Source organism: Eretmochelys imbricata, chromosome 8 (genome assembly GCF_965152235.1).
Source record: "Eretmochelys imbricata isolate rEreImb1 chromosome 8, rEreImb1.hap1, whole genome shotgun sequence".
In the NCBI taxonomy this organism is placed as follows: Eukaryota; Metazoa; Chordata; order Testudines; family Cheloniidae; genus Eretmochelys; species Eretmochelys imbricata.
Window position 1 is genome coordinate 36,633,044 of NC_135579.1, and position 27,264 is coordinate 36,660,307.

General features: G+C 53.5%; 1 protein-coding gene across 1 annotated transcript in view; it reads left to right on the forward strand.

Annotated features, from left to right (window-relative positions):
- Positions 1-11,286: 11,286 nt before the first annotated feature.
- The window catches only part of SLC4A9 (solute carrier family 4 member 9), a 50,066-nt gene continuing 34,088 nt past the window's right edge, over positions 11,287-27,264 (forward strand). Inside the window, exons 1-11 of the mRNA XM_077824749.1 lie at positions 11,287-11,582; positions 14,724-14,884; positions 15,435-15,584; positions 16,477-16,538; positions 16,849-17,006; positions 18,818-18,905; positions 19,474-19,628; positions 21,348-21,464; positions 22,641-22,815; positions 23,380-23,513; positions 26,295-26,566. Coding sequence (XP_077680875.1) covers positions 11,287-11,582; positions 14,724-14,884; positions 15,435-15,584; positions 16,477-16,538; positions 16,849-17,006; positions 18,818-18,905; positions 19,474-19,628; positions 21,348-21,464; positions 22,641-22,815; positions 23,380-23,513; positions 26,295-26,566 — 1,768 coding nt within the window. The remainder of the gene's footprint in view (positions 11,583-14,723; positions 14,885-15,434; positions 15,585-16,476; positions 16,539-16,848; positions 17,007-18,817; positions 18,906-19,473; positions 19,629-21,347; positions 21,465-22,640; positions 22,816-23,379; positions 23,514-26,294; positions 26,567-27,264) is intronic.

The following is a 27,264-nucleotide window of genomic DNA, read 5'->3' on the forward strand; positions in this document are numbered from 1 at the left end:
TTTAGCATGCTCGCTCACTCAGAGCTAGTGCAGCATGTCAGCCCAACCTGGACACTACGCCTGTGTACAGGTGCAGTGGTACAAAGTGGGTAAGCTTCATAGTCTCCTAGGGAGAAGTGGTTAAATTCCATTTACCATGTTCACCCTTGTCTAGACTACTGACCTATATAGATACAGTTCCAGGGCAGACATGCCCTTCGTTGGCCAAAAACTAGAAGAACAGATTGAATGTACGCAGCAAGCCTGCCTGGCCTGGGAGGTGCATGGGTGGGTGAGATGGGAAGTCGCTCTAGTGAGACTTCCTCTGGGAACTTGCTTTTGATTAGTTTGCAGCTGCCCAGCTGCTGAGCAAAGTGCTGATCCTTAACCTGGGATCTCTCGCCATTGTACTGAATGAACAGCTCATTGTGAGGATCAAAAATTTTGCTCTAGTCCCTTCCCACTGTGGTAGAACCAGGGAACAAGTGCTTTACACTGGGACAGGTGCTTGCACAGCCCTGGCCTCATCTCCCCGCTTATTCCCAGCTGAGTGACAGCTGTCATGTCCCCCAGATTTCTTTCAAGCAAAGTTTTGGGCTTTGCCAAGAGGTGCTGGTATAGCAATTCTGCTGCTCTGGAGTTACAGTATCCTATACCCCCACCCCTTGTTCCCCAAATGAAACATGACACTCCACATGATCTTCCAGGACGTTGGCTGCACCCTGCCCATCTAGGCCGGCTGGTTACAGTACAAACAGCCTGTGTTTACTCATGTGTTGGGGGTGTGTTGCAGTATTTGCACTGTATACAAAGAGGTGGCTTGTTATCTTGGAGAAAACTGTAACAAAATGCCCAGGGAAGCTTTTTATGTCTGAGTGAGTGAGTGTGTTGTAACAACACGGCCATCTCCTCCAAAGCTGGCCTCATCTCCTGAGCACCAGCGTTGTGCTGTGCACTGCTACCATGCTAGTGACTGTTCCTCAACAGTCTAGGGTTACCATACGTCTGTATTTTCCCAGACATGTCCGGCTTTTTGGTTCTTAAATTGCCGCCTGGGAGGAATTTCTAAATATCTAAAAACGTCCGGGATTTTGCCATTATTATTTTTCCCCAAAGAAGAGTTGATCATTCAAGAAAGAAAGTGAATGTTGATCACTCGAGAGAGTGCCCACTTTCCCCCCCTAGCTCCCACTGCTTGCGCCGCAAAACAGCTGTTTCGCGTGGCTGGGAGGGAGAGGGGAGGAGGGGGAAACGCATCGCACTCAGGGGAGGAGGCGGGGCTGGGCCGGGGATTTGGGGAAGGGGTCCAATGGGGCAGGGATGGGGCGGAGTTGGGGCGGGGACTTTGGGGAAGGGGTTGGAATGGGGGCAGGGAAGGGGTGGAGTTGGGGTGGGGCCGGGGGTGGGGGGCACAAGCAAATCCTCCCCCTCCTCGTGGAGTGTCCTCTTTTCTGAATGTTCAAATATGGTAACCCTACTCAACACCCTGCTGGCCCTGGAGAGCCAGGGCCTCTCCACATCCCCCTGAAGGGGGACACATGAGCCTGCGTGTAACATTCATGCCAGCTCCAGCCAGTACAACTGTGTGGGCTGCTGCTTTCCCTCACCCAGGAGCCCGGCCGGTGGGGGAGCCAGCAGCTCTTTGCATTCCTGCCACAGGAGAGCCACTGGCAAGATGGTGAATTACGATGCAGCTTGGCAGGGTGCCTCCAGCCTGGCTGATAACTCGGTCAAGTGGAGCTCCAGCTGCCAGGGACTGCCAGGGTGGTAGAGACCCAGCAGGCAGAGAAAGCCCTGAGTACTTTCCCCATCTCCTCTCTCTCTTTCCCTTTCTCACTCAACCAGTTTCCCTCTGTCGGGGGAGAAATGAGGTTTTACAAGGAAAGCCTGGTGGTCCCTTCTGGCCTATGACTCCATGACATCAAAGAGCACAGGCAGGGCAATCCTGAGAGCCAGGAGAGAGTGATCTCGCTAGCTGGAGGTCATAGGCCCAGCAAGATGCATGGTGTTCTGCATTTCTCATGGACAGCCCATAGCCATGGGACAGACCTGACCCATACCTAAGCTCTGGGGTCTCTGTGCAGATATTCATGTGAGTTTAGTGCTGCTGCGGTGTCTTGGATCAACAGCCCTGAAGAACGGACAGGGCTGGGCCAACATTGGCAGTGACAGCTGCAGCTTCCTCCACATGGCCCTGGCCGTAGAGCTGCTCCCTGATCTGTCTGGACCAACACTAGGCATGAGAAGGTGTTTCATTGTCTGTGACCCGCTCAGGCTCTGGCATCTCAGTTCAACAAGGAGTCCAGTTGGTGCCGGTTGTGATGGCGGTGGTTGTAATATGGGCATCTAGATACAGGCTCTGTGGATTTACCACAGTGTTCCAGGCCAGTGGGGAAGGGATCGCCGATTGGTGCCTGTGAAGGGTGAGAATGAGGAAGATGGGGCGTTGGCAGGGAGAGGTGGGAAAGGCTTGCCCTCTGGAATTGATCAAATAGATGTTAGCTCAAAACACACTTAAGGGGGCATGTTTCCTGGGAGAAGAAGCTGCCTCATTTCGCCAGCTCCCCTTGGGGATTTCAGCCTCATGGGCCACAGACCGAGAGGGGAGCAGCCACGTCTCTCAGGCTTGTTTCCACAAACAAGGATATGGCAGCTACCCAGTGTTTACACACAACCAAAAGAGCGGGGACAGTGAGTTAGTGATGACTAAAGCTCTTGAGCTGGCAGGAGTCTTGCTGCAACAGGGAGCCCAAAGCAAGCGTTTACCTGCTTCTCAGTGACCAGGACTGGGGGAAATGTAACTTACTCCCCCAGGACAAAGTGCAAGGATCATTCCCTCACCATGCTGGGAGCACATATGCAATTTGTACATGCCTTGCATTAAGCCAGGGGTCACTGATCTGTGCAGTATCCCGCCGTGATCCTTGTACGTTTGCCAGTAGGGACCCTAAAGGTCTTGGCCAAGCTTTTCCTTAGTGGGGGCTTAAAGTTGACCACCTAAATCGCCATGGAGGTACTGAAATATGGGGTCTGGCTCTCAGAGGTGCTGAGCACTTTGCATCTCCCATTGCCAGCTTGGGAGCAGTGAGCACTCAGCAAACTTTACTGAGGTGCTGTATGTCTTTGCCTGATGTTAGCCTACATCTTGCCCAAAGTGTTTAGCTCTATGGGCCAAACCTTTGGTGCCTCATTGCATAGTGAGTTCCTGGGCCTGTTTGCAGGCGTATTGACCACACGTGGGGGCACAAATGTGGTGGGGGTGAGAAGGGGGGGTCCATGTACACATAGGCACCTACACTGCCAGTTATCTTCCCAGATCCCTTCATTGCTGAACATCCCAGAGGTAAAGCCGGGCTTATGTGGCATGCTACATGTCTAAGGTCTACACTAGGACTTAGGTCGAATTTAGCAGCGTTAAATCTATGTAAACCTGCACCCGTCCACACGATGAAGCCCTTTATTTCGACTTAAAGGGCTCTTAAAATCGATTTCCTTACTCCACCCCTGACAAGTGGATTAGCACTTAAATCGGCCTTGCCGGCTTGAATTTGGGGTACTGTGGACACAATTTGATGGTATTGGCCTCCGGGAGCTATCCCAGAGTGCTCCATTGTGACCGCTCTGGACAGCACTCTCAACTCAGATGCACTGGCCAGGTAGACAGGAAAAGAACTGCGAACTTTTGAATCTCATTTCCTGTTTGGCCAGCGTGGCAAGCTGCAGGTGACCATGCAGAGCTCATCAGCAGAGGTGACCATGATGGAGTCCCAGAATCGCAAAAGAGCTCCAGCATGGACCGAACGGGAGGTATGGGATCTGATCGCTGTTTGGGGAGAGGAATCCGTGCTATCAGAACTCCGTTCCAGTTTTCGAAATGCCAAAACCTTTGTCAAAATCTCCCAGGGCATGAAGGACAGAGGCCATAACAGGAACCTGAAGCAGTGCCGCGTGAAACTTAAGGAGCTGAGGCAAGCCTACCAGAAAACCAGAGAGGCGAACGGCTGCTCCGGGTCAGAGCCCCAAACATGCCGCTTCTATGATGAGCTGCATGCCATTTTAGGGGGTTCAGCCACCACTACCCCAGCCGTGTTATTTGACTCCGTCAATGGAGATGGAGGCAACACGGAAGCAGGTTTTGGGGATGAAGAAGAAGATGATGATGATGAGGTTGTAGATAGCTCACAGCAAGCAAGCAGAGAAACCGGTTTTCCCGACAGCCAGGAACTGTTTCTCACCCTGGACCTGGAGCCAGTACCCCCTGAACCCACCCAAGGCTGCTTCCTGGACCCGGCAGGTGGAGAAGGGACCTCCGGTGAGTGTACCTTTTAAAATACTATACATGGTTTAAAAGCAAGCATGTGAAAGGATTACTTTGCCCTGGCATTCGCGGCTCTCCTGGATGTACTCCCAAAGCCTTTGCAAAAGGTTTCTGGGGAGGGCAGCCTTATTGCGTCCTTCATGGTAGGACACTTTACCACTCCAGGCCAGTAACACGTACTCGGGAATCATTGTACAACAAAGCATTGCAGTGTATGTTTGCTGGCGTTCAAACAACATCCGTTCTTTATCTCTCTGTGTTATCCTCAGGAGAGTGAGATATAATTCATGGTCACCTGGTTGAAATAGAGTGCTTTTCTTCAGGGGACACTCAGAGGAGCCCGTTCCTGCTGGGCTGTTTGCCTGTGGCTAAACAGAAATGTTCCCCGCTGTTAGCCACGGGGAGGGGGGAGGGTTGAGGGGGTAGCCACGCGGTGGGGGGAGGCAAAATGCGACCTTGTAACGAAAGCACATGTGCTATGTATGTAATGTTAACAACAAGGTTTACCCTGAAAGAGTGTAGCCACTGTTTTATAAAATGTGTCTTTTTAAATACTGCTGTTCCTTTTTTTTTCTACACCAGCTGCATGTGTTTCAATGATCACAGGATCTTCTCCTTCCCAGAGGCTAGTGAAGATTAGAAAGAAAAAAAAACGCACTTGAGATTAAATGTTCTCCGAGCTCATGCTGTCCTCCCGCACTGACAGAGCACAGACGAATGCATGGAGGCAAATAATGTCAGAGTGCAGGAAAGCACAAAATGACAGGGAGGAGAGGTGGCGGGCTGAAGAGAGTAAGTGGCGGGCTGAAGAGAGTAAGTGGCGGGCTGAAGACAGGGCTAAAGCTCAAATGTGGCGGCAGCGTGATGAGAGGAGGCAGGATTCAATGCTGAGGCTGCTGGAGGACCAAACCAGTATGCTCCAGTGTATGGCTGAGCTGCAGCAAAGGCAGCTGGAGCACAGACTGTCACTACAGCCCCTGTGTAACCAACCGCCCTCCTCCCCAAGTTCCATAGCCTCCACACCCAGACGCCCAAGAACGCGGTGGGGGGGCCACCGGTCAACCAGCCACTCCGCCACAGAGGATTGCCCAAAAAAAAGAAGGCTGGCATTCAATAAATTTTAAAGTTGTAAACTTTTAAAGTGCTGTGTGGCATTTTCCTTTCCTCCTCCACCACACCTCCTGGGCTACCTTGGTAGTCATCCCCCTATTTGTGTGATGAATGAATAAAGAATGCATGAATGTGAAGCAACAATGACTTTATTGCCTCTGCAAGCGGTGATCAAAGGGAGGAGGGGAGGGTGGTTAGCTTACAGGGAAGTAGAGTGAACCAAGGGGCGGGGGGTTTCATCAAGGAGAAACAAACAGAACTTTCACACCGTAGCCTGGCCAGTCATGAAACTGGTTTTCAAAGCTTCTCTGATGCGTACCGCGCCCTCCTGTGCTCTTCTAACCGCCCTGGTGTCTGGCTGTGTGTAACCAGCAGCCAGGAGATTTGCCTCAACCTCCCACCCCACCATAAACGTCTCCCCCTTACTCTCACAGATATTGTGGAGCACACAGCAAGCAGTAATAACAGTGGGAATATTGGTTTCGCTGAGGTCTAAGCGAGTCAGTAAACTGCGCCAGCGCGCCTTTAAATGTCCAAATGCACATTCTACCACCATTCTGCACTTGCTCAGCCTGTAGTTGAACAGCTCCTGACTACTGTCCAGGCTGCCTGTGTACAGCTTCATGAGCCATGGCATTAAGGGGTAGGCTGGGTCCCCAAGGATACATATAGGCATTTCAACATCCCCAACAGTTATTTTCTGGTCTGGGAATAAAGTCCCTTCCTGCAGCTTTTGAAACAGACCAGAGTTCCTGAAGATGTGAGCGTCATGTACCTTTCCCGGCCATCCCACGTTGATGTTGGTGAAACGTCCCTTGTGATCCACCAGAGCTTGCAGCACTATTGAAAAGTACCCCTTGCGGTTTATGTACTCGGTGGCTTGGTGCTCCGGTGCCAAGATAGGGATATGGGTTCCGTCTATGGCCCCACCACAGTTAGGGAATCCTATTGCAGCAAAGCCATCCACTATGACCTGCACATTTCCCAGGGTCACTACCCTTGATATCAGCAGATCTTTGATTGCTTGGGCTACTTGCATCACAGCAGCCTCAACAGTAGATTTGCCCACTCCAAATTGATTCCCAACTGACCGGTAGCTGTCTGGCGTTGCAAGCTTCCACAGGGCTATCGCCACTCACTTCTCAACTGTGAGGGCTGCTCTCATCTTGGTATTCATGCGCTTCAGGGCAGGGGAAAGCAAGTCACAAAGTTCCATAAAAGTGCCCTTACGCATGCGAAAGTTTCGCAGCCACTGGGAATCGTCCCAGACCTGCAACACGATGCGGTCCCACCAGTCTGTGCTTGTTTCCCGAGCCCAGAATCGGCGTTCCACAGCATGAACCTGCCCCATTAGCACCATGATGCATGCATTGCAGGGCCCATGCTTTCAGAGAAATCTCTGTCCATGTCCTGATCACTCACGTGACCGTGCTGACGTCGCCTCCTTGCCCGGTATCGCTTTGCCAGGTTCTGGTGCTGCGCATACTGCTGGATAATGTGTGTGGTGTTGAATGTGCTCCTAATTGCCAAAGTGAGCTGAGCGGCCTCCATGCTTGCCTTGGTATGGCGTCCGCACAGAAAAAAGGCATGGAACGATTGTCTGCCATTGCTCTGACGGAGGGAGGGGCGACTGACGACATGGCTTACAGGGTTGGCTTCAGGGAGCTAAAATCAACAAAGGGGGTGGCTTTACATCAAGGAGTATTTCAGGCAGGACTTCACGGAGGGTTCCAATAAGAAATGGTGCACCTAAGTTATTGTTCTTATTGGAACAAGGAGGTTAGTCTGGCCTCTGATTGATACATGGCTAGATTTACCTCGCTGCACCTTCCCTGTGAGTGACTGCAGTGTGACCTAGAGGAATGAGTCCCCTAGACGGGGGAGGAGGCAAATGAGTACAAAACAAAACTGGTCTATTTCTTGTTTTGATCCACTCCATCTATCTTTTACATCTTTGGCTGGCAGCAGACGGTGCAGAAGGACTGCATGCCATCCACATCTCATGGCTGCTCGGTAGAAGATGGTACAGTACGACTGCTAGCCATCCTCATCTCTTGCCTGCCTGGCAGAAGATGGTACAATACAACTGCTAGCCATCCTCATCTCTTGCCTGCCCGGCAGAAGATGGTATAGTACGACTGCTAGCAATCCGTATCGCTTGTTTGCTCACCATAAAACGGTTCAATAGGACTGACTGCAGGACTAAAGAGAATGACCTGGTCAAGTCACTCCAAATTTAGTCCCTGCGCCCATGTCTGCCCAGGCGCTCCCAGCCGACGTGGCCAGGAGCACCTCGGACATGACGATGACGGCTACCAGTCATATTGCACCGTCTGCTGCCAGAAGGCAATGGGTTGCTGCTACTGTGTAGCAATGCCGTACCGCGTCTGCCAGCACCCAGGAGACATACGGTGACGGTTACCTTAGCGGGCTCCATGCTTGCCGTGGTATGGCATCTGCACAGGTAACTCAGGAAAAAAGGCACGAAACGATTGTCTGCCCTTGCTTTCATGAAGGGAGGGAGGGAATGGGGGCCTGATGATATGTACCCAGAACCACCCGCGACAATGTTTTAGCCCCATCAGGCATTGGGATCTCAACCCAGAATTCCAATGGGCAGCGGAGACTGCGGGAACTGTGGGACAGCTACCCACAGTGCAGTGCTCCGGAAGTCGACTCTAGCCTCGGTACTGTGGAAGCACTCCGCCGAGTTAATGCACTTAATGCACTTAGAGCATTTTCTGTGGGGACACACACACTCGAATATATAAAACCGATTTCTAAAAAACCAACTTCTATAAATTTGACCTTATTCCGTAGTGTAGACATACCCAAAAGCTCAGCCCTGTGGTGTAACATTAATACAGAGGTTGCACTGGCCCCTGGCATGTTGCCGCCCAAAGCTGGTTGATGTCATTGTTTCTATTGCGAAATTCTCCCAGCACCCCGTCCCCTCTGAAAGCCACTCTGAGTAAGCTCTGCACATCCCATCTGATAGCCCAGCTCCTGGGGTGGGCCCGAGCAGCACTTGGTGCTGTTTTACAAGGCTGGGGCTCTCTGCCCAGCTCCAGGCATAAACACAGAGCAGCCTCGGGGTTGTTCAACTTTGCACCAGGTGCTCAGGGCTGCTAAGGGCCATTCCAGCAGCCAGGAATTGCTAGAGCACTGGGCCCTGACTTCTTCCCCGTAGACATGCCCCTGCAGACATGCTGTGATCCATGAGGGACGTAGTACAGGATCCAGTACAGCAGCCCTGTGCCACCCACGGAGCTTCCCAGACCAGAGGAACCCTTACAGCTGTCTCCAGAGTGGCACCAAGCAGCCAGCCCAGAGGCCAGGATCTGTCTCTGCCAGCTGTTCACTGTTCTCCAGTTCACCTGAACTCTAAGTATCACTATTATTAGCTTCACTGTAGCAACTCCCAGATCTAGGCACCTTGCAAACACAGCAGTCAGAACAGTCCTTGCCCTGACGAGTTTACAGTCTGACCCCCCAACCCAGCTGAAGGGCGGTGGGGTGGAAAGCGCTGCAGCAGACAGGCAAAGGGATCAGGGTGGAGGTAGGAACTCAGCTCATTAGTTTCACAAGTGTTTTGAAGATTAAATTAGATGTGAGCATGGAGAAGCCTGTTTCTGATCTCAGCCTTGGGGTCCCTCTCTCCGAGACGGACAAGGCTGCTAGATTCCTGAGCTCTTTGGGTAACTGGGCCAGATGCCCTGACTGAGTCCTGGCTTGTACCAGCCTCCCATTCAATTGTGCCTCTAACCCACCGTGGAATGTGGACAGTGCTTAATTTGTGCCAGGGCTTGGCAGAATGGCAGTTGGGTAGGAGCAGTCTTCCAGGCAGGAGTTCACAATGCTAGGCACAGATCTATGGAGTATCAGCACCGATGTGCATGCCAGGTGTAGGGACCCATCGCTATTTCACAATGCCCTGAAAGCCATTCTCCTGCTTTGTCACAATAGCAGAGGCCAACATGCCCCAAGTTGCACCGGCAGGATCTAGTGCATGCCTGCCTCCTGGTGTTTACTGTGTGCAGCCCTGCTCACGTGCTTGACATCGCCACCTGAGCTTTGGTAACTGCTGTAGCATGTTGTAATGCTGCTCAGGGGTTTGCATCAGCATTCACTAGCAAACAGCAAGGAGGGGTTCAGCCATGCTGACAGCTCTCCATCCTGGCAAGTCTCTGGCTTCCTCCATGGTTTCGTTTTCTTTTGCTCCAGTTAATGCTTCTGCCCTGAGCAGTCCCTGGAAATCAGGCATCTTCTCTGGGTGCTTCTGGGAAGCTGCTGGGCTTAATCAGTGTGAAATGTGATCCTGGAATGGCCACTTTGACATTGTAAGCAGTGCTTAATTTGTGCCAGGGCTTGCCAAGGCTGAGCCCCGGCACCTCTGGGCTTGTCAAGTCAGTTATGAAAATAAAAAAATTGCTTGAGCCCCGGCCACTGTTTCATTACAAATTAAGCACCAATCAGCAGTAAATCCTTGATGGACTAGGATTAAAGTCTGTGCAACGCAGGTAGCTTTGGAACTGTTGTCATTTTGTTTTCTCTGCATTGTACCTTTAAATGTCAAGAGTTCGCACACATGTAGCATGTATTTGGGGGGGTCTCTAGGTGTGGTTTACAGCTACGCCAGATAAAAAGGGGGAGGGGGAAACCGAAGCACTGCAGGGAATTCCAGTACCCCATGGGAGGTCCCGATCATCCCCATCACACACACCATATGGTCCACTGGCCCGGATTCCCTCTGTCTGAGAAGTGAATCGCCCTGGCTGCTCTGTGGCCTCTGGCTGGAGTCTGAAGATAGGGGGCGGAGCAGGGTGGCCTCTGTGGGGAGCTGCACTGTGGCCTCTCCTGGGGGGGTTAAAAAGCCAGCTGTGGGGTCACAAAGGCAGGGTCTGTGTGTGTTGACTGGGGAGCATAGGAAGAGGGAGGAGACTGTAAAAGCTGCCGCTTAGTGCCTGTGTCTCCAGCGTGTGACGCCGGCAGTAGGTTTTGGATGGTGAACTCCCTGCCACGGGCACCGAACGTTAGAGGAGTACAATAGACAAAGGAATAGCAATGCCAGTAGACAGCCAGGCACCGGCCAGTGGCATTGCTGCCCAAAGGTCACAGTTTTGGCTCCACAGGGTGGCAGGAAATGGATTTCAAACAGGTCCCTGATACTGGGGCTGTGGCAGGCTGCCTGTCCTCTGCTGTGACCTTTCCTCCAGCTGGGGGCTAGCCGCTCAGAGAGTGCCAGCCCTGCCCTGAGGAGAGTGCCAGCCCTGCACCCGGTGGGTGATGAGGACTGGCAAAGGGACTGGAAGGAAGGGGAAGAGGTAAGAAAAGGGAGACAAAAGAAGTTGGGGGTCTATATTAGGAGTTTCGTTCCCAACAGGGTTCGCTCAGGGGGTTCTGGGTAATTGGAGACATCTGCTGAGCCTGACTCCTTCAGGTTCCTAACCTCTCCCCCGATGGGAAAGGCTCCCCCCTGTCAGGCCGTCAACGCCATGACCCCAAGGCTCAGGCTGCAGCATATCCGGAGCAGGCTGAGGTTTCCAGTACGGTACGATGGTAAACAAGCGTTTTGCAGACTCAGCCCTGAAAGCTGCCAGGCCGCCCCTGTGACGGGGCAGGCAGCATGGGGCGGCAGGAGCAAGCTGGGGCTGGTGCTTGCAAAGCTGGCCTCCTTATTTTGATAACACTGTTTGGGGCTGGGCTCCCAGGTGTTGGGCTGTGTCTGGCCTAAACAGGCTCAGGGCTTTTATAACGGCAAAATGCCTAGGATTGCCTGAATTAGTGCCCAGCCTGGAGCGTGGAGGGAACCCAGGGCACTGGCAAGGGAGGAGTCCAGGGATGGCCAGGGGCATTTGGGGCAGCAGGGACCTGACACAATGAAAGTGCAGGTGAATGAGGGTGTTCTCACTTACATGGAGGCAGATGCTGTTCCGGAGGCTCAGGGAAGCACCAACCCGACAGGCCCAGATGGGCCCCAAAGCAGAAACTCCGTGGCTATCTGTCAGGCAGTTGGCCAAAGCATCTTCACCTCCAGCGTCTCTTCAGCGGCTGGGCGAGTTGGCTTCCTGTTGCAGAAGGAAGAGGGGAAGGAAGCAAGCTGCCCAGTGCTGTTCATACAGCTCAATGAGCTGTTCAGCACCCCTGACGGCCTGCAGTGGAAGCAGACAGCCAGGTAAGCACTCAGGTGCAAGAGCTAGCCCAGAGAGAGGTGCATTGGAGACCACGTAACAGCGTGGTCTGCTCCTTTAAGGGCTCGAGGCCAGCCTGCCCTGTCCATTAATCAGGGGTGGCTGAGGAGGGGTGGCAACCCCAGGCTGTCAGGGACAAAGGGGCAGCAGAAGCAGGAGGAGGAGGAGGAAGGTCTTTGGTGGGAAGGGAGGCGGTGGAAACCTGCTGTAGAAAGAGGACCTTCAGGGAGGCAGTGCTCAGGAGAAAGAGCAAGGAAGAGGCCTGCAGGAGGGACCAAGAGAGGCGACGGGAGCTGTAGCCCAGGGCGGGCTGAGGAATCACGTTGGTACTTTGCCTATGTTGGGAAATAAAGTTGCCTGGAAAGAGACTATGGCTGTGGGCATGTGTCCTTCATGGGCTGGGGACAGGCCAACACTTTGCAGACCACCAGTCTGATATAGGAGCATGCGGCTTGCCAAAGCAGAGCAGAGCAATGCCCCAGGAAGTCTAGTCTGCTGCTGCTGGTGGAGACCAATGCAGGGGGCTACAGAAAAAGATCTAAAATAGCCATGATGCTCCTAGTGGTGAAATACTATCTCACTGGGGGGGAATTCTTCCTGGCCCCAGCTGGAAATATGCTTCCACCCTGACACATGAGGATTATTCCTGGGTATCCTAGCTTGAAATCAGAGATGTTAGGTTCCATCTAGTCCATCGTCTGAGGGCCAACGTGCAGGTTGTTCCTCAAAGGGCCTCCACCAACGCAATTTCAAATTACTCAGTCAACATGCAATTATTTGAAACTGAAAAGGCCACTTGCCCCAGCCATGTTGAGAGGCAGCAATTCCAGAGTTTGTACGTCGTTGAGCAGTGTATTGCCTTCTCTTTCCCTTTCTGCCTTCACTTTATATTTGTTGCCTTTCACATCCACTGAGCAACCTTTGTCTGTGTGGTTTGGGTTATTCTCTGGGTCCCAGTTTTGAAAAGCCACTGATGGGATCATGCCGCTGTGACGCATGCAAACTAAGCCTGAAGCCCACTGGCATGAGTGTTTTTGTGGTGACAAAAAAATGCCAAGTGGGTGAATAACGCTGAGGGCGGGGCGATCAGCTATTGTTCAGGGGTGGCGGCAGCCAAAGAAAAAGTAAAATATTCTGCAGAGCAAAACTCACTGGGCACATATAATGAGCTGCAAAGGGCGCATTTCCTTTTTTTGCTGTTGTTAGGGGGAGATTGCTCATTTAAAAAAATGGGTCCAACAGACCCTTTACTACCAACTAGGCTGTCACTGGCACATACCTGTGTCTGCCATCCCTTGCTGGAAACCATGTGAGGGTCAGGTGCTAGAACAGCTCCTGAAAAGGGCAGTTACGCCATCAGACTGACAGGCCAGGAAGAGGAGTTTAGTGGCAGCATGTTGTATGGATTGAAAGGGGTGATGTGTGGGAGACTAGCCGGAAGGATGCTGCAGTGAGGATGGGAAGGTGAAATCTGGCTGTGATACTGAGGAGGATGAAGTGGCAGGATTTGGAAATGGCCCTGATGAGTGGGGTGAGGAAAGGAAGGAGTCGCAAATAGTCCTGAGATTGTGGGCCCGAGTGATGGGGAGCCGTGGTGGGGTGAGACTGGCAGGGACAGAGAAGGAGGGAAGGAGAGTGTTTGGGAGGGAAAGGAAGGAGCTCAGTTTCAGGTGATGACCACACATCCAGGAGGAGATGTCAGAGCCACAGGCTGAGGTGAGTGGAGGGAAGGAGACAGTTTAGTGGCAGAGGGACAGATTTGCAAGTCATCAGCACAGAGATAACTGAACTCCTGGATTGTCACCAGCATGGATCCCTTAAACTCCAAGAGCAGAGTTCAGAGGGGATCTGTGAGTATCTGGAGGGTGTCTGAGGGAGTCCAGAAGGAGGCTGAACTGGAATCATGTACTTAGTGAGAGGGTGGGGAAAGGGGTACGCTGCCCCATCGGAGACTCATCGCTGAATCTGGGCCTTAGTCTGGTAAACTGGGACCAGTGCCCCAAGAGCAGGGGGTCTCTTTCCTGAGGGTACAAATCTGCTGCTGCTGGGCTGATCCTCCCCAGCTCCTGGAGCCTGGAACACGTGGCTCGGGAGTTTATGGGGCTGCAGGTTTTTCTACATTCAGAAAACAAGAAGAGGATCCCCAAAGCCTGGCCAATGCTGCCGCACTTATCTGGAGAAGTTCACCATATACCTGAGTTCTGGGCTGGGCCAGGCTCTCAGAACAGCTCGGGGCTTTCCTCTGCTGGATACACCGTCTCCAGGGCCCCCTGCACTGTGCATTAGCCAGGGAGGTCAGGGCCTGTGACTTCAGGGGAATGACTTGGCACTGTTCCCTCTGCAGATCACTGTCACTCTGTTCACATTTTGCAGCCTAAGCCGGCATTCGTCAGAGCAGCTTTCCAGATTGGCCTTAATACAAAGGAAGCCTCTGTGTGCTGTCGGAGTTTGAATGTTTGGAATCTGGCAACACGTGTGGGCATTGCATGGCGTTCCCAGCGGGCATGCTGGGACTCCCCCAGAGGGCGCTTAGAGGGCACTGTGCTGTCCTGTCCTGCTAAAGAAGGAACAGATAATGCCTATGTTTACAAGAGAAAAGCTAAGTTCAGTGCTGTGAAGAGGTGCCTGGCTAACAGCCCTGGAGCCAGCTCTGCTCTCTCCACAGCACAAGCAGCGTCTCTGCTCTGATCTGGAGGCACTTCGCTTTTGGTGTAAGAGGCTAGTTCAGTGCCCATGGCCCAGCCAGTCCTTGGCTTCCCTCCTGAGGCTCTGCCATTATCGACCCCCGAGCCATCCCGCCCCCAGGAAAGACCTGTGTGTGACTCAGCCTCTGATGACTTGGTCCCCCCCAGCCCCGTGCTGGCCTCTCGGGGCTCTGATGTCTGTTTCAGTTGGTCCTGCAGAATAATCTCTTTGGTCACTTCCCCCGTGCGAGTTGTGTGAATGGGACCCCATAGCTGACAGCTCACCTTCTTCCTGCACCCTACCTTGACAGAGCCACACACTCCCACTCTGGGAATCCCGCTGTGCTCGTGTGTGGATGTGTCTGCTCAGCCCTGGGCGTTTCTATCCCTTCAAACCCAGAGCGGCTCCGCTGACGGCCTTCTGGCTTTCTCTTTTCACAGGTGGATTAAGTTTGAGGAGAAGGTGGAAGATGGAGGAGAGCGATGGAGCAAACCCCACATCACGGCCCTTTCCTTACACAGTCTATTTGAGCTAAGGACATGCATCAAGAAAGGGATGGTCCTGCTGGATTTAGATGCTCACAGTTTGAAGCAAATAGTGGGTAGGTGGATAATGTGGGAAGGTCACCTCCCTGGGCCATACCCTTCCCTGGCCACAGGTTGGGCTCCTGGGAGCGCCTTTAATGAAAGTACTGACACCTGCTAGCAAGGTGCATCCCTGGTGGGCTTTATTCGGCTTTGCACTGCAGCAGCACCGGAGATCAGAGCCCCATTGCACCAGGTGCTGGACAGACACATTGTAAGGAACAGGCCCTGCTCCAAAGAGCTTTCCGTTTCAGTAGACAGGCCAGGCCAAGCATTGAGGATTATTATTGCCCAGAGGGGGAGCTGCCTGACACAGCTGTGCTCACCTGGCCCCCAGCACAGACCCCGCTATGGCGATGGAAGACTGCTTCCTGCGACATAGCTACCGTGCTTCGAGGCAGTGACGTCTCGGCACCAACGGAAACCCCCTTCGGTCAGCGTGTGCTGCACCTGTGCTCCAGGGCTGAGCCGGTGACATCGCTGTGCTAGTCCAGGCTCCAGAGCATAGACGCAGCCTGCATGTGGCTGAAGCCAGCAATGCTCTGATGCTTTCGTTTTGTGTTCAAGAGAAGGTGACTGCCACGCAGATTGATGCTCACGCCCTGAGGCCAGAGGTGAGAAAGAAGCTCACGTCTGTGCTGCTTTGCACCCCCCAGCACCACACCACCAAGTCCCAGCTGAGGATAGTGGCTGAGCTCGGTGCAGCGTGCTGCAGGGGTGAGTGTTCTCTGGGCTATCACCCTCGCTTTCCCTTTTCCCTGTGTAGTTAGATCACGAGGTCCCTAGCTCCAGGCTGCAACAGCACGGGACCCTGGGCTTGTAAAACATCTGGGTTAATATCGTCCAGCATGAATCTTCTGAAAAGGGATGAGGAGAGATGCAGGGAGCACTGAGGACAGGCTGCCAAACTGCAACTCCCAGGGACTCGTTCGAGGCTGTCTGAGGATGTCACAAATCCACAGCACAACCTAGCACAAGCCAAACTACCTGGCTGGCAGCCTTATCTTTGGGAGGCTCAGGCCTGGAAGAGCACGGGAGGCTGAAGGTCAGGCCAAGGTATTTGCAGAGCAAAGGAAGGGTCCACGGTGGAAAAGCCAGGGAGGGGATGCAGAGCTGGGTGGTGTTTCTAGGCCTGGAATAGCAGAGCGGGAGATGCATTAGCAGAGTCTGGTAGGGGCCCAGAACTGGCATAAGGGGTTGGGGTACTGTGGAGCTGAGTGGGGTTTCTAGGAATAGAATAGCAGGGGGTGAGGTGCAAAAGCAGAGCTGAATGGGCGGGGGGGGGGGAAGGTCAGCAGTTCCGGGGAGGTGCAACAGGTCAGGATTCAGGTCCATTGGCAGATCCACAAAAGGCAGTGTTACCCAGCACTTCCTGGCCAGTGTCTGAATGAAGCAGGCACTGTTACTTCCTTATCTCTACGAGCGATAAGTGCACTTGCTGATTGAAAAGTAAATGTCAACGTCTGTGGATTTCCTCCTGCTAGAGAGTACCTGTGGGAGCAATTCTAAGCAGTGGGCACACGCTGGCTTTGATGTTAAAGCCTTGCAAAGCAGCATTATACGTCCCTCCGCAGTCCCTGATTTTAGCATGTCTCTCTTTGCATTGCAGACAAAGCTCATAACCGGTCGGATCCAGGAGCTGAGATTTCAGAGGCACCCCTCAAGGAGCAGGTATGGCAGGCCAGCTTTGGGCAAAGAACATAGGGTCGTTAGTAGAGCTGGATGGAAAATTATGACTTTTTGGTGGAAAACTGCAAGCTGAAATATATTGCTTTGGAGGAGATGCCACAGGGCCTCAGAGGAGTTGTGGTTTGGGTGCATCATGCTTCCCTTCTCCTCTGAAATAGTTCAGCCTTCAGGACTCAGTCAGACACCTTCCACCAGCACTGAATGTCCTTGAAATAGACCTTGGACACTGAATAGCAATCTGGGACCAATGCGAGCTCGGCCTGTCCTGGACTGAGGCTCTGTTTCATTTCAGCTAAAAAACCAATTCCAGAAGAAGATCCCAGCCGAGGCTGAAGTGTCCAACATTCTTGTGGGTGAAGTGGACTTCCTAGAGAAGCCATTTATTGCCTTCATCCGACTGCAGGAGGCCGTGAAACTTGGGGCCTTGACGGAGGTTGCATTCCCCAGCAGGTAATCATCACCAGAGATCACTGCACTGGAGCCTCTTCTTCCTTTTCAAGTCTCATCAGTTCCTTCCAGCATCACATAGTCACTTCCGTGGTTGGGAGCAAAGAAGTGAAGCTGAGGATTGGTGATACGGGATCAGACTTTGCTAGCTAAGTGCTTAGGAGTTCCCCAGAAACCATGCACCAAGCCTCCCCTGAATTTCCCAGGGACAGAGCTCCTTGCAGGTGCTCCTACCAGTAGCCTGTCAGCTGTAGCCTGTCAGCCAGTCACTGCAAAGATGCTCAGAGAGCCGCAGCTCCTGATCTGTTAAGTATAACTTGGTACACAATACATTGGTTCGGTTCTTAGAGTTCTCCTCTGTGCTGACTTGTTCCCCACCCGGACCCTGCAGGCACTGGGTCTGTGGTCCTGAGAAGTGGCTAACTCAGGGAGACCTGGGCATAAGTGCTTAGTGGCATTTCTGCCATCACGGTGCCTGCCCTCTGCCAATCCAAGAAAAAAAAATCAGAGCAAAGCAAACACCCCTTCATCCCAATTCTCTGTGTCCATCTCACTGCAAATGGCTAGTGCGAATGAAGGATCTGCCTGGGGGCAGCTGCTCTGGTGTCAGTGTCACACATTCATAGTCCACTGTGGGGCTGCTAAGGATCAGCAGCTCCAGGAGCTCCATTGACAATGCCATAGCACATGGACAAGTTGGGACGCTCTCCCGATGATAATCAGATCATTGCTGTTCAGATAAGCTGCGAGCCCCACCTACAATGCAGACCCAGAACTGCTGGGGGCTCCTAGCAGCCTGCATTTTGTCACAGTGTCAGAAACAGTTCTTCTCTTGTCCTTGCGAAGTGGGCTAGTGGAGATCTAGCGGGGCTTCTTCATTGCTGCTGGGCAAAGCCCTGGACTGTAGACAGTGGGAATAACCCTGCACTGGCCCTCAAGGGGGTGGACCAGCTGGGTTCTGATGGGGCATCCCCAGCATGAGTCTAAGACTCTACATCTCAGATTGCACTTGTCAGCTGGACTCTGGGCTGCGGCAGGAGACACCGTGGAGAGGGCTCCTGGGAAGCCAGCTGGCAGCACTGTGGGAGCTGGGAATGGGCAGACCCTGATTTAGCAGAATTTCTGCTGCTTTATCACGGCTGAGCCCCACACTGCAGGGGCTTTGGCACCAGCATATGATGAGCCAATCTGCTGCCTGGACTCTGGGATCTCCCAGTCATCTACATGCTCTCCGAAGACTGACACTTGCTCTGTCCCACCTCCCAACTGCTGTGATGGAGAGCCTGACTGCATGCAGTCAGCAGCGGGGCCCTTCCTGCTAAAAGGGGACATGGGCTGCAGGATGTGCCAGGTGGGGAATATCGGCACGGAGATGGTATGGGGATGGGAGCAGTGTAAACGCCTAGATGAAGAGACTGATCTAGTGACAAACCCCCTACTCTCAACAGTGTTGAATCTCGGTGCCTCACACCAGGGTGTCTTTACCTTGCACATGCTGAGCGTGATTTGCAAAAGCCCACAGCACTGGAAGTCAATGGCCAGCTGCTGCCAGCAACTTCACCATGAGTTTTATCATGAAATGACTGGGATGGGGGCGGGGCGCGTTTGCGAGTCCCACCGACTGGTCAGGGCAAGGCTGAGGCAAAGGGCAATATGTTTACCCAATCTCTCCAAGCCTTCTGGTACCACAGCCCCTCACTGACCCTGGGTGACTGAGCTCTTTCAGCCAATTTAGAGAGGTGGTGTGTCCTTGGCCCTCGGAGAGCTCACTTCAGAAGTGGGGGCATTTCTCACTGTTTCTGTGCTCTCCCTAGGTTTCTTTTTATCCTCCTGGGCCCCAGAGCCAAAGTGAAAGCCTACCATGAGATTGGAAGGGCCGTGGCCACGGTACTGACGGACGAGGTGAGCCCATGTTTCGGAGACGGTGCTGTGGGTGGGAGATTTAGCAGCTGTATGGAGTATCAGTATTAGACGTTGGCACCATCTCTGAGGAAAGCCAGGGGGCCAGTCTTCACAGGCGAAGCCAATAGGAGCTCATTCTCACCCCACCGCCAACCTTCTGATCCTCTTCTGTAGGTCCCAAGCTGGAAGGATGGAGAAATGGGTCAGCACTGGATCAGCCCACTGTTCTCCTTCGCCCTTCCCAAGGATTAGATGGCGATGGTATTAAGGCTGTGCTTTGCAGAGACTAAAGGAGTTAGGAGTCTGAATCCCAGTGAAATGCAATGGGAGTTGGGCCTGGAACTCGCTCAGGTTCCTTTGGAAACCCCATTTGAAAATCCCAATGGCGGGAGGCTGGCTTAGCACACAGGTACATAGGGTGGGAAGGATCCTTACCCCATCTAGCATTAGCAGAAACCTGTAATCAGTCCTAGCAGTTCCCTGTGCTGGGCTGAAGCATTTAGCGTTCATCTCAGCCAGTGGTCGTGCACAGGGATTCACTGGATAATGTAACTGCGTTTCCCTCCAGCTCTTCCAGAGGGTTGCCTGTCAGGCTCAGGACAGAGAAGACCTCGTTGCAGGGATTGATGAGTTTCTGGATGAATTGACTGTGCTGCCTCCAGGCAAATGGGACCCAACCATCCGAATCCCTCCCCCAAAGTGCCTGCCCTCTCCACACAAGAGGTACCAGAGCAGGAGAACCCAGCAGCTTTCGGGGGCTCTTTTACTAAAGACCAGAGCTGGGCCCGAGGCACAAAGCTGAGCTCTGGCTCTGAAATTCCCCCTCCTTCCCCTGGTGCAGGGCATTCAGATCCAGCCCCCGCTCTGCTGACGCTATGCAGAGCGTTCGGAGCAGCAGCAGTCAGTGACAGGGAGCTTCACACTGACAGTGTCATGTCCCGCAGCTGCCTCCCCGCTGCCAGAGCCTTTCCCCGCCGCAGGGAGCTGCCGGAGCCTTTCCCCGCTGCTGCAGTGAAAGGCTCTGGCATCGGGTAAAAGCCATGGCAGGGAGAGTCAGCGGGGAAAGGCTTCAGCAGCTCCCTGCTGCTGAGCTGTTCCCCGCTGCCTCCCCCTGCCAGAGCCTTTCACTGACCCATGTAACTGTGCCCCACAGTGTGGACGCAGCCTGGTTTTCACTGCAGTGTGTAGCTACACATGCCCTACATGCTGCTGCATGTGGTGTGCAGTATAGATGTAACCTTAGGGATCCAAGGTGACAGGGCTGACAAGGGAGCAAACTGACTGAAGGGCAGTCCAGAGAGTGGATGTGAGGTTGGCAGCCTCAGGGAGCATCTTGTGGGGGCTCTGCCTGCGCCATCTGTTAGGGTGAATGTCCACCCTTTGCCAATGCAGTCCTCACCACTGGGGCATGCTCTGGTAGCCTCAGACAGCAGCAATGGCTCTAAGTGTCTTTGCCCATCCAAAGTTGGGCAGGACATTATGGCCCTCACAAGTGCCCTGCCCTTTGTCACCTGCACGTGTGATTCCTCCAATGCACTCTCCATGGGGCTAACCTTCAGCTTGTGCAGAGGAAACACACCTTCCAGGTGGGGCAGGTCACTAGCAGCACATGGCACTGACACGCCAGGCTCTGCATTGGCTCATGTGTCAGGCACAGCTCCCAGGGTGACCCCCGCAGGTCTCCCAGGTGGAGTCAATTCGAGGTCAGTTCACCATCCTTCCAGCCCTGAATGGGGTGGGGTGGGACCCAGTTAACTGAGGTGCTCCCCCTCGGTCCCTGTATCCCATCCCCATGGCTAAGCTCTGCAAGGTTCTCTTGCTGTCAGGCCCAGAGCTGCGCTGCCCAGCTGGAGTGGCAGGGTGTTCTCAGCGGGAAAGGCTCTCTGCATCGCTGCAAAGTATTCCAAGTCGTGGTTTAAAACTTAAATGCTCTGCGTGGCCACAACCTGGCCTCTAGACCCTACGCTCCGCTCGATGATAAAACTAGTATCCCGCCACTACCTCCCATTTCTGTGTATTCCCTCTCCCATATATCTGGACCACTGAGATGCAGCTTCCTCTGGGGACGGAAGTGGAAGGATCAGCTGTACTGAGACTCCCAGAGAGCAGTGGGGTTGAGATTTCAATACCAAAAATCGCCCAAGGAACTAGGCTGGATTTCGTTAATGTGGATGGTTCTAGGCTGACACCCTCCCACTTTAAGAAAAGGAGTACTTGTGGCACCTTAGAGACTAACAAATTTATTTGAGCATAAGCTTTCGTGAGCTACAGCTCACTTCATCAGACGCATCTGATGAAGTGAGCTGTAGCTCACGAAAGCTTATGCTCAAATAAATTTGTTAGTCTCTAAGGTGCCACAAGTCCTCCTTTTCTTTTTGCGGATACACGCTAACATGGCTGCTACTCTGAAACCTCCCACTTGAGTTTCTCTTGTTGTTTCAGGATATCCAGGCACCTCCGGGAATGGAAATCTCACTGCAAAGGGAACATGTCTGCAGCCGACGACAGATATACCCATGGGCACCAGCCTGTCAGCGAGGAGCTGCAGAGAACAGGAAGGTAAGTGCCCTCCCGGGGAGGTTACAGACATTTGCCTTAAAGAAAATCAGCTAGAGTCAGCCCTGGCATAAGTAGTTGCAGTTCTCCTGAGTCAGTGGACTGGGGCCCGCTTAACCAGGGCTCAGTTTAGCCTGGAGCTGGGGGCCCTGTAGTTAGTGCTCTGTGCTGGCACACAGTAGACACAGGTGCATTCCTAGGCCTGGTTTCTCACTGCCAGATTGGTAGCCGCTGGCGGCTCTGGAGAACCGCAGGAGACACCTGAGTTGGGTTTCTGGCCCTAATCTCTTGTTTTCCGGACCCTGGGGTGGAGATTCTCCTGGCAGCACATCAGAGACCCAGAATACATTCCTAGGCCAGTGTCTCATCTTGGGGCTGCTCCAGACAGGCAAATAAAAGACCAGGGTTCAGTTCCTGGGGATATTTAGAAGATATGGAGCGAGGCATATCCTGACTTCATTTCAGTAAGTGAGTCTCCAAGCTCTGTAGGGCAGGGGCCAACCTCATGTTCATACAGTGTCTCGCACAATGGGGCCTGGTTCTGACAGGGTTCTTGAAGAGCAACTCGGTTACAAATAAGAAAGAAATAGCACTGACAGGGCTTGACAAGCTTTTCTTGTAGTCCCCAAGGTAAACAATGACCTCCGGTCAATAGAGATTGGCCTGAACCAAAACCCTGGATCCAAATTCTGTCTCCACCCTTGAGATCTGGTGCACACCAGAACTGGTGCGAACTAACAGTCCGGAACTTGGCATTTCAAAATATGGACCTGAATCTGAACCTCTCAGATTCCAGGGTGTTGGGGGCTGGGAGTCAGTGTTCATATCTGCCTGGTACAGCTGCAGACTCAGACCTGACCCTGGGATTCAGGGGGGCTTGGGCTCAGCCCATCTCTGGCATTTCTCTCTGGTCTGCACATCAAAAGGTGTCAATATCTGCTTTAAAATAGGCCCTCAAGTGGGCCAGCCACTAGGGGGCAAGGTAGCATTGGGTTTGGTAGCTTCCTTGAAGCTGTTGCTTCAGGAGAGAAAATAACTCTGTTCTAGGATTTTTCCTGCAGAGCTCTCTCAGGTCAGCCTTGGCTAAGCAGGGGATCTTGCTTGTACAGTATAGAGTGACTGGTGTGGAGGAGTCCTGCTCTCTGGCATGAATCTCCTTGTTTCCATGTTGGTCTGCAGGTTATTTGGAGGACTGGTAAACGACATCCGGAGGAAGGCCCCTTGGTACTGGAGCGACTTCTATGATGCCCTGAACGTCCAGTGCTTTTCGGCTATTCTCTATATCTACCTGGCGACTGTTACCAATGCAATTACTTTTGGTGGCATGCTGGGAGATGCTACCGATAACATGCAGGTCTGTGGTAGCCTCCAGCGTGATGCCCCTTTGCCTGTGCCATGGTGACGTGTCATCCCCTCTGTAGCAATGTCGTTGTCTTTCTTGCTCTGATGGACATTGTGGCCAGTGCTGAGTGAATCATAAGTAAACCAGGTGCCAGCTGCCATATTAATAACAGAGTGGAGGAGACGGGGCAGTTGGTGTTCAGTAATGCCAATAGGTAGCATTTAGCTAGAGCTTTTCATCTGGAGATCTCAGAGCACTTGAGTTCCTGATGGTGCCTCTGTTTTGAGATGTGGTCCACCAGTCTGAGTAGAGACTGGGAGCCACCCAATCCTGCTTCCTTAGGCAGAGCTGAAGTTACTGAAGATTTGCTGGGACTCTAAAGAGAATTGCACCACACCTGACAGCAAACATTTCTCCCGGTGCCAGCTGCTCACCAATTCAGACAAACCAAACTAGCACTGTGTGTAACACTGCCACCTGGCTACTGTAAAGTGACACCGGTCTCCTCTGACGGAACTCTTACTTTGTGCCTTTCTGAACGCCTCATGCTTCATGGGGTTTCTCCCTGTGTTTCAGGGAGTGCTGGAGAGTTTTCTGGGCACCGCTGTTGCTGGAGCAGTCTTCTGCCTCTTTGCTGGCCAGCCGCTCACCATCCTGAGTAGCACTGGCCCCGTCCTAGTCTTCGAACGGCTCCTCTTCTCCTTTAGCAAGTGAGTAAAGGCCTGTCTCAAGCCTGTCCCTTGCCCTGAATGGGTCCAGTGAGCTTTCTGTCCGCTTCAAATGAGACTTGCACCTCTTTGGATACTGACTAATCCCAGGTGTTTAACACTTTAGGCCTGGCTGGTTTTCTAAGGGATCTGTTGGGCCACTGGGGGTACTGCTGTGCTAGGGGAGAGGGAGGGCTTCTGCTGTGACTCTGGGAAAGAGCTAATCCTCCATTCGGCCCTGGCATCACCTGCAGGGAACCCCCTTGTTTCCAGCCTCCCAGCAAGACCAGCCCTCACCCCCGGCCCCCACCACTTGGTCAGTCTCCCAGTGAAGAGCCCAGGGACTCATATCTCACACCCCAGCACGGCCCAGTTCCAACATCACGCAAGAGAAATGATTCCTGCAGGATTCACGGCCAGGCCTGGAGCAGTGAGCTGGAGTTAGCAGACGTGCTGAGCTTGCCTCAGCCACCGCTGACCTCAGAATTGTGCTCCATATCTCTGTGCGATGGCCATGGCATTAGAAATCGCTCTGGGGACTCAAACACAGCCTCGGAGTGGGGAGAGCTGGGGTCTATTCCCAATCTTGCTACTGTTGCACAGTATCACCTTGGGCATGTCTGTTAGTGTTCGCTTCTCTTGGCTCTGTTTCCCAATGTCTTGAAGGGGGCTAATGATGCTCAGCTGCCTGACAGGCTGTCATGAGGTACTAACAGGAGTGTCAGATGTAAGACGTGGGAGATAATTGTCCTGCTCCAGTCAGCACTGGGGGGGCCTCAGCTGGGGTACGGTGGCCAATTCTGGGTGCCACATCTTGGGGAAGATGGGGACAAACTGGAGAGAATCTAGAGGAGAGCAACAAGACTGGCAGAAGGTTTAGAAAGCCTGGTCTGTGAGGAAAGGTTAAAAACTGGGCATGTTTAGTGTGGAGAAAAGAAGACTTGGGGGGCATGGTCGGTGGCTGGAGCCCCCCTTTGGGGAGGCTAGCCCCGGCTCCGCCCCTTCTGCTCACCCCCACCCTGCATCTGGAGCCCCAAATCTCCTGCTCCCCCGCACCCGAAGGAGCCCCAACCTCCCCCGCAGTGCCCAGAGGAGCTCTGAGTGCCCCCACCCTTGGCCAGAGGAGCCCCAGGCTGACTGAAGCCCCAAGGCCCCACTCCCACCTGCCTGGAGGAGTCCCAAGCCAGCAGCAGCTGCGCTGCACCTCCCCTCTCCAGACCCCAAGCTGCCCAGGGCAAAGTGTCTCTGGTCCGGAAGAAGCTTTTGCTATGCCCCATGCAGGTTCTGGGGCAGCTAAAGAGATGGTATTTGCTACTCAGTCCAGAGAGATTACTGATTACCAAGAAGCTGAATAACACATACCACCTCCTCAGCCGCCCCAGAACCCGCATGGGGCATAATAAATCAAAAACTTGCCCCCAAAACCCCGGTGGCCACGGCAGCACCAGGGGAGGCAGAGCCTCCCCTGGCCTAATATACCTGCTGCCCATGTTGGGGGGCCCTGATAACAGTCTACAAATCTGTTAAGGGCTGTTCTAAAGAGGATGTGATCAATTGTTCACCATTCCACTTAAGGTCGGACAAGAAGTAATAGACTTAATTTGTTGCAAGGCAGATTTAGGTTAGACAGTAGGAAAAAATTTCTAATTCTAAGGGTAGTTAAGCTCTGGAACAGGCTTCCAAGCCAAGTTGTGGAAACCCCATCACTGAAGGTTTTTAAGAGCAGGTGAGACAAACATCTGTCAGGGCTGGTCTAGGTTTCCCCGGTCTCGCCTCAGCGCAGGGGCTGGGCTTGATGACCTCTCAAGGCCCTTTCCAGCCCTGCATTTTTGTGATTCTATGAGCTCCATCCAGCACACTGAGGTCATTGGCCAGGTGGCACTAAAGACAGGCAGAGCATGCTGCTATTAGCGATTAGTAGGGCTCCGTATCTGTCACGGAGGTCATGGAAGTGATGGATTCCATGGCTTTCCGCGACCTCCGTGACTTCTGCGGGGGCCAGTGTGGCTGACCCCAGGGCCACCCAAGCAGCTGGATCCGGGACCAGCTGCTCAGGTGGCCCCCAAGACAGCCACACGGGCTGCTGCTGGAGTGTCCCTGGGGACAGCCACACCAGCTGCTGCTCTGGTGGCCCATGGCAGTTGTCCTGGGGTGGTCGGAGCAGCCACGGTCCACTGGTCCCGGCAGCGGTCCCCAGGAGGCTGGCCGGAGCAGCCATGGTCTGCTGGCCCCATAAGAGATCCCCAGGAGGCCGGCCAGAGCAGTCACAGTCCACTAGCCCTGGCAGCGGTCCCCGGGAGGCTGGCTGGAGCAGCTGCAGTCCATGGCTCTGGGCAGTGGTCCTTGGGCGGGCGGCCAGAACAGCTGCGGTCTGCAGCCCCCACCAGCAGTCCCTGGGTAGGCCAACCAGAGCAGCGATACTCCCCAGGTGGCCAGCCGGAGCAGCCATGGTCCACGGCCCTGGCCAGCAGTCTCCAGGCAGCCGGCTGTCTGGAGCAGCTGCGGTCCCCAGCCGGAGCAGCTGTGGTCTTCTGACCCTGGCAGTGGTCCCTGGCCAGCTGGCCAGAGCAGCCGTGGTCCACAGCCCCTGGCAGCTGGTGCCGCTGGCCCCGGGCCCCCGCACAGCAGGTCAGGGGCCGTGAATTTTTGTTTGTTGCCCGTGACCTGTCCATGACTTTTACTAAAAATACCCGTGACTAAATCATAGCCTTAGTGATTGGAGTTAAGTGTCATGTTCTGTGCGTGACTGATTCATTGAAACACTTGGACCCATCCCTTCACCAGAGACTACAGCCTGGATTACTTGGAATTCCGCCTCTGGATTGGCCTCTGGGTGGCCTTTTTCGGACTGATTTTGGTGGCCACCGAAGCGAGTTACCTGGTGCAGTATTTTACCCGCTTCACTGAAGAAGGCTTCTGTGCCCTCATCAGCTTCATATTCATCTATGACGCCGTGAAGAAGATGCTGAGTTTGGCGGGCAGCTTCCCCGTCAACTGGGATTATAAGATCAATGATGTCACCCTCTATGGCTGCATCTGTAACTCATCTGGCACAGGTAGGAGCAGGCTGGGAGGGTCCCTGCATCTCCGTTTGCCCGGGCGGCTGCATGTTTCTGTCAGTAGTGCTGGGACAGAGCTCTGTGCATTGGAACAGGTCTTAGAAAGCAGCAGTTCTGCAGTGCTTGTCCCCTCCGAAAAGGAACTGGTGTTATTATTCGTATTGTGCTAGCACCTAGGAGCCACGGGCACAGACCAGGCGCTAGGTGCTGTACAGACACAGGACACAAAGACAGTCCCTGCCGCAAAGAGCTGACAGACTGAGACAAGAGACAAGAGGCAGAATTCAGACTGACGGGGAACATAAGGAAACAACGAGACAATACTGTCAGCATGACAGGCTGGGTGGTCTCTGCATACCAGCCGACTGCCTGTTGTTAAGCCTTGTGCAGGCGGTACGGCAACGGAGAGATGTAAGGAGGCATTTGCAGGTGGACAGTGAGGTAGCTTTGCAGATGTTTATGGGGAGCACCTCCCAAGCATGAGGGCAGCAGGGGAGAAAGCACGAAGGGGCTTGTTTGAAAATTTAACCGGGGGGCAATGAAGCTTGGCAGCTTGGGCCCATCAGAGATGGGGGTGACCATCTCAGTGATGTATGAGAGATGAGCCGGAGTGTGGGAACGGGCCAGGAAGGGACTCAAAAGTAAAGATTAACATCTTCTATTGGAAAAAGAACAGGAGTACTTGTGGCACCTTA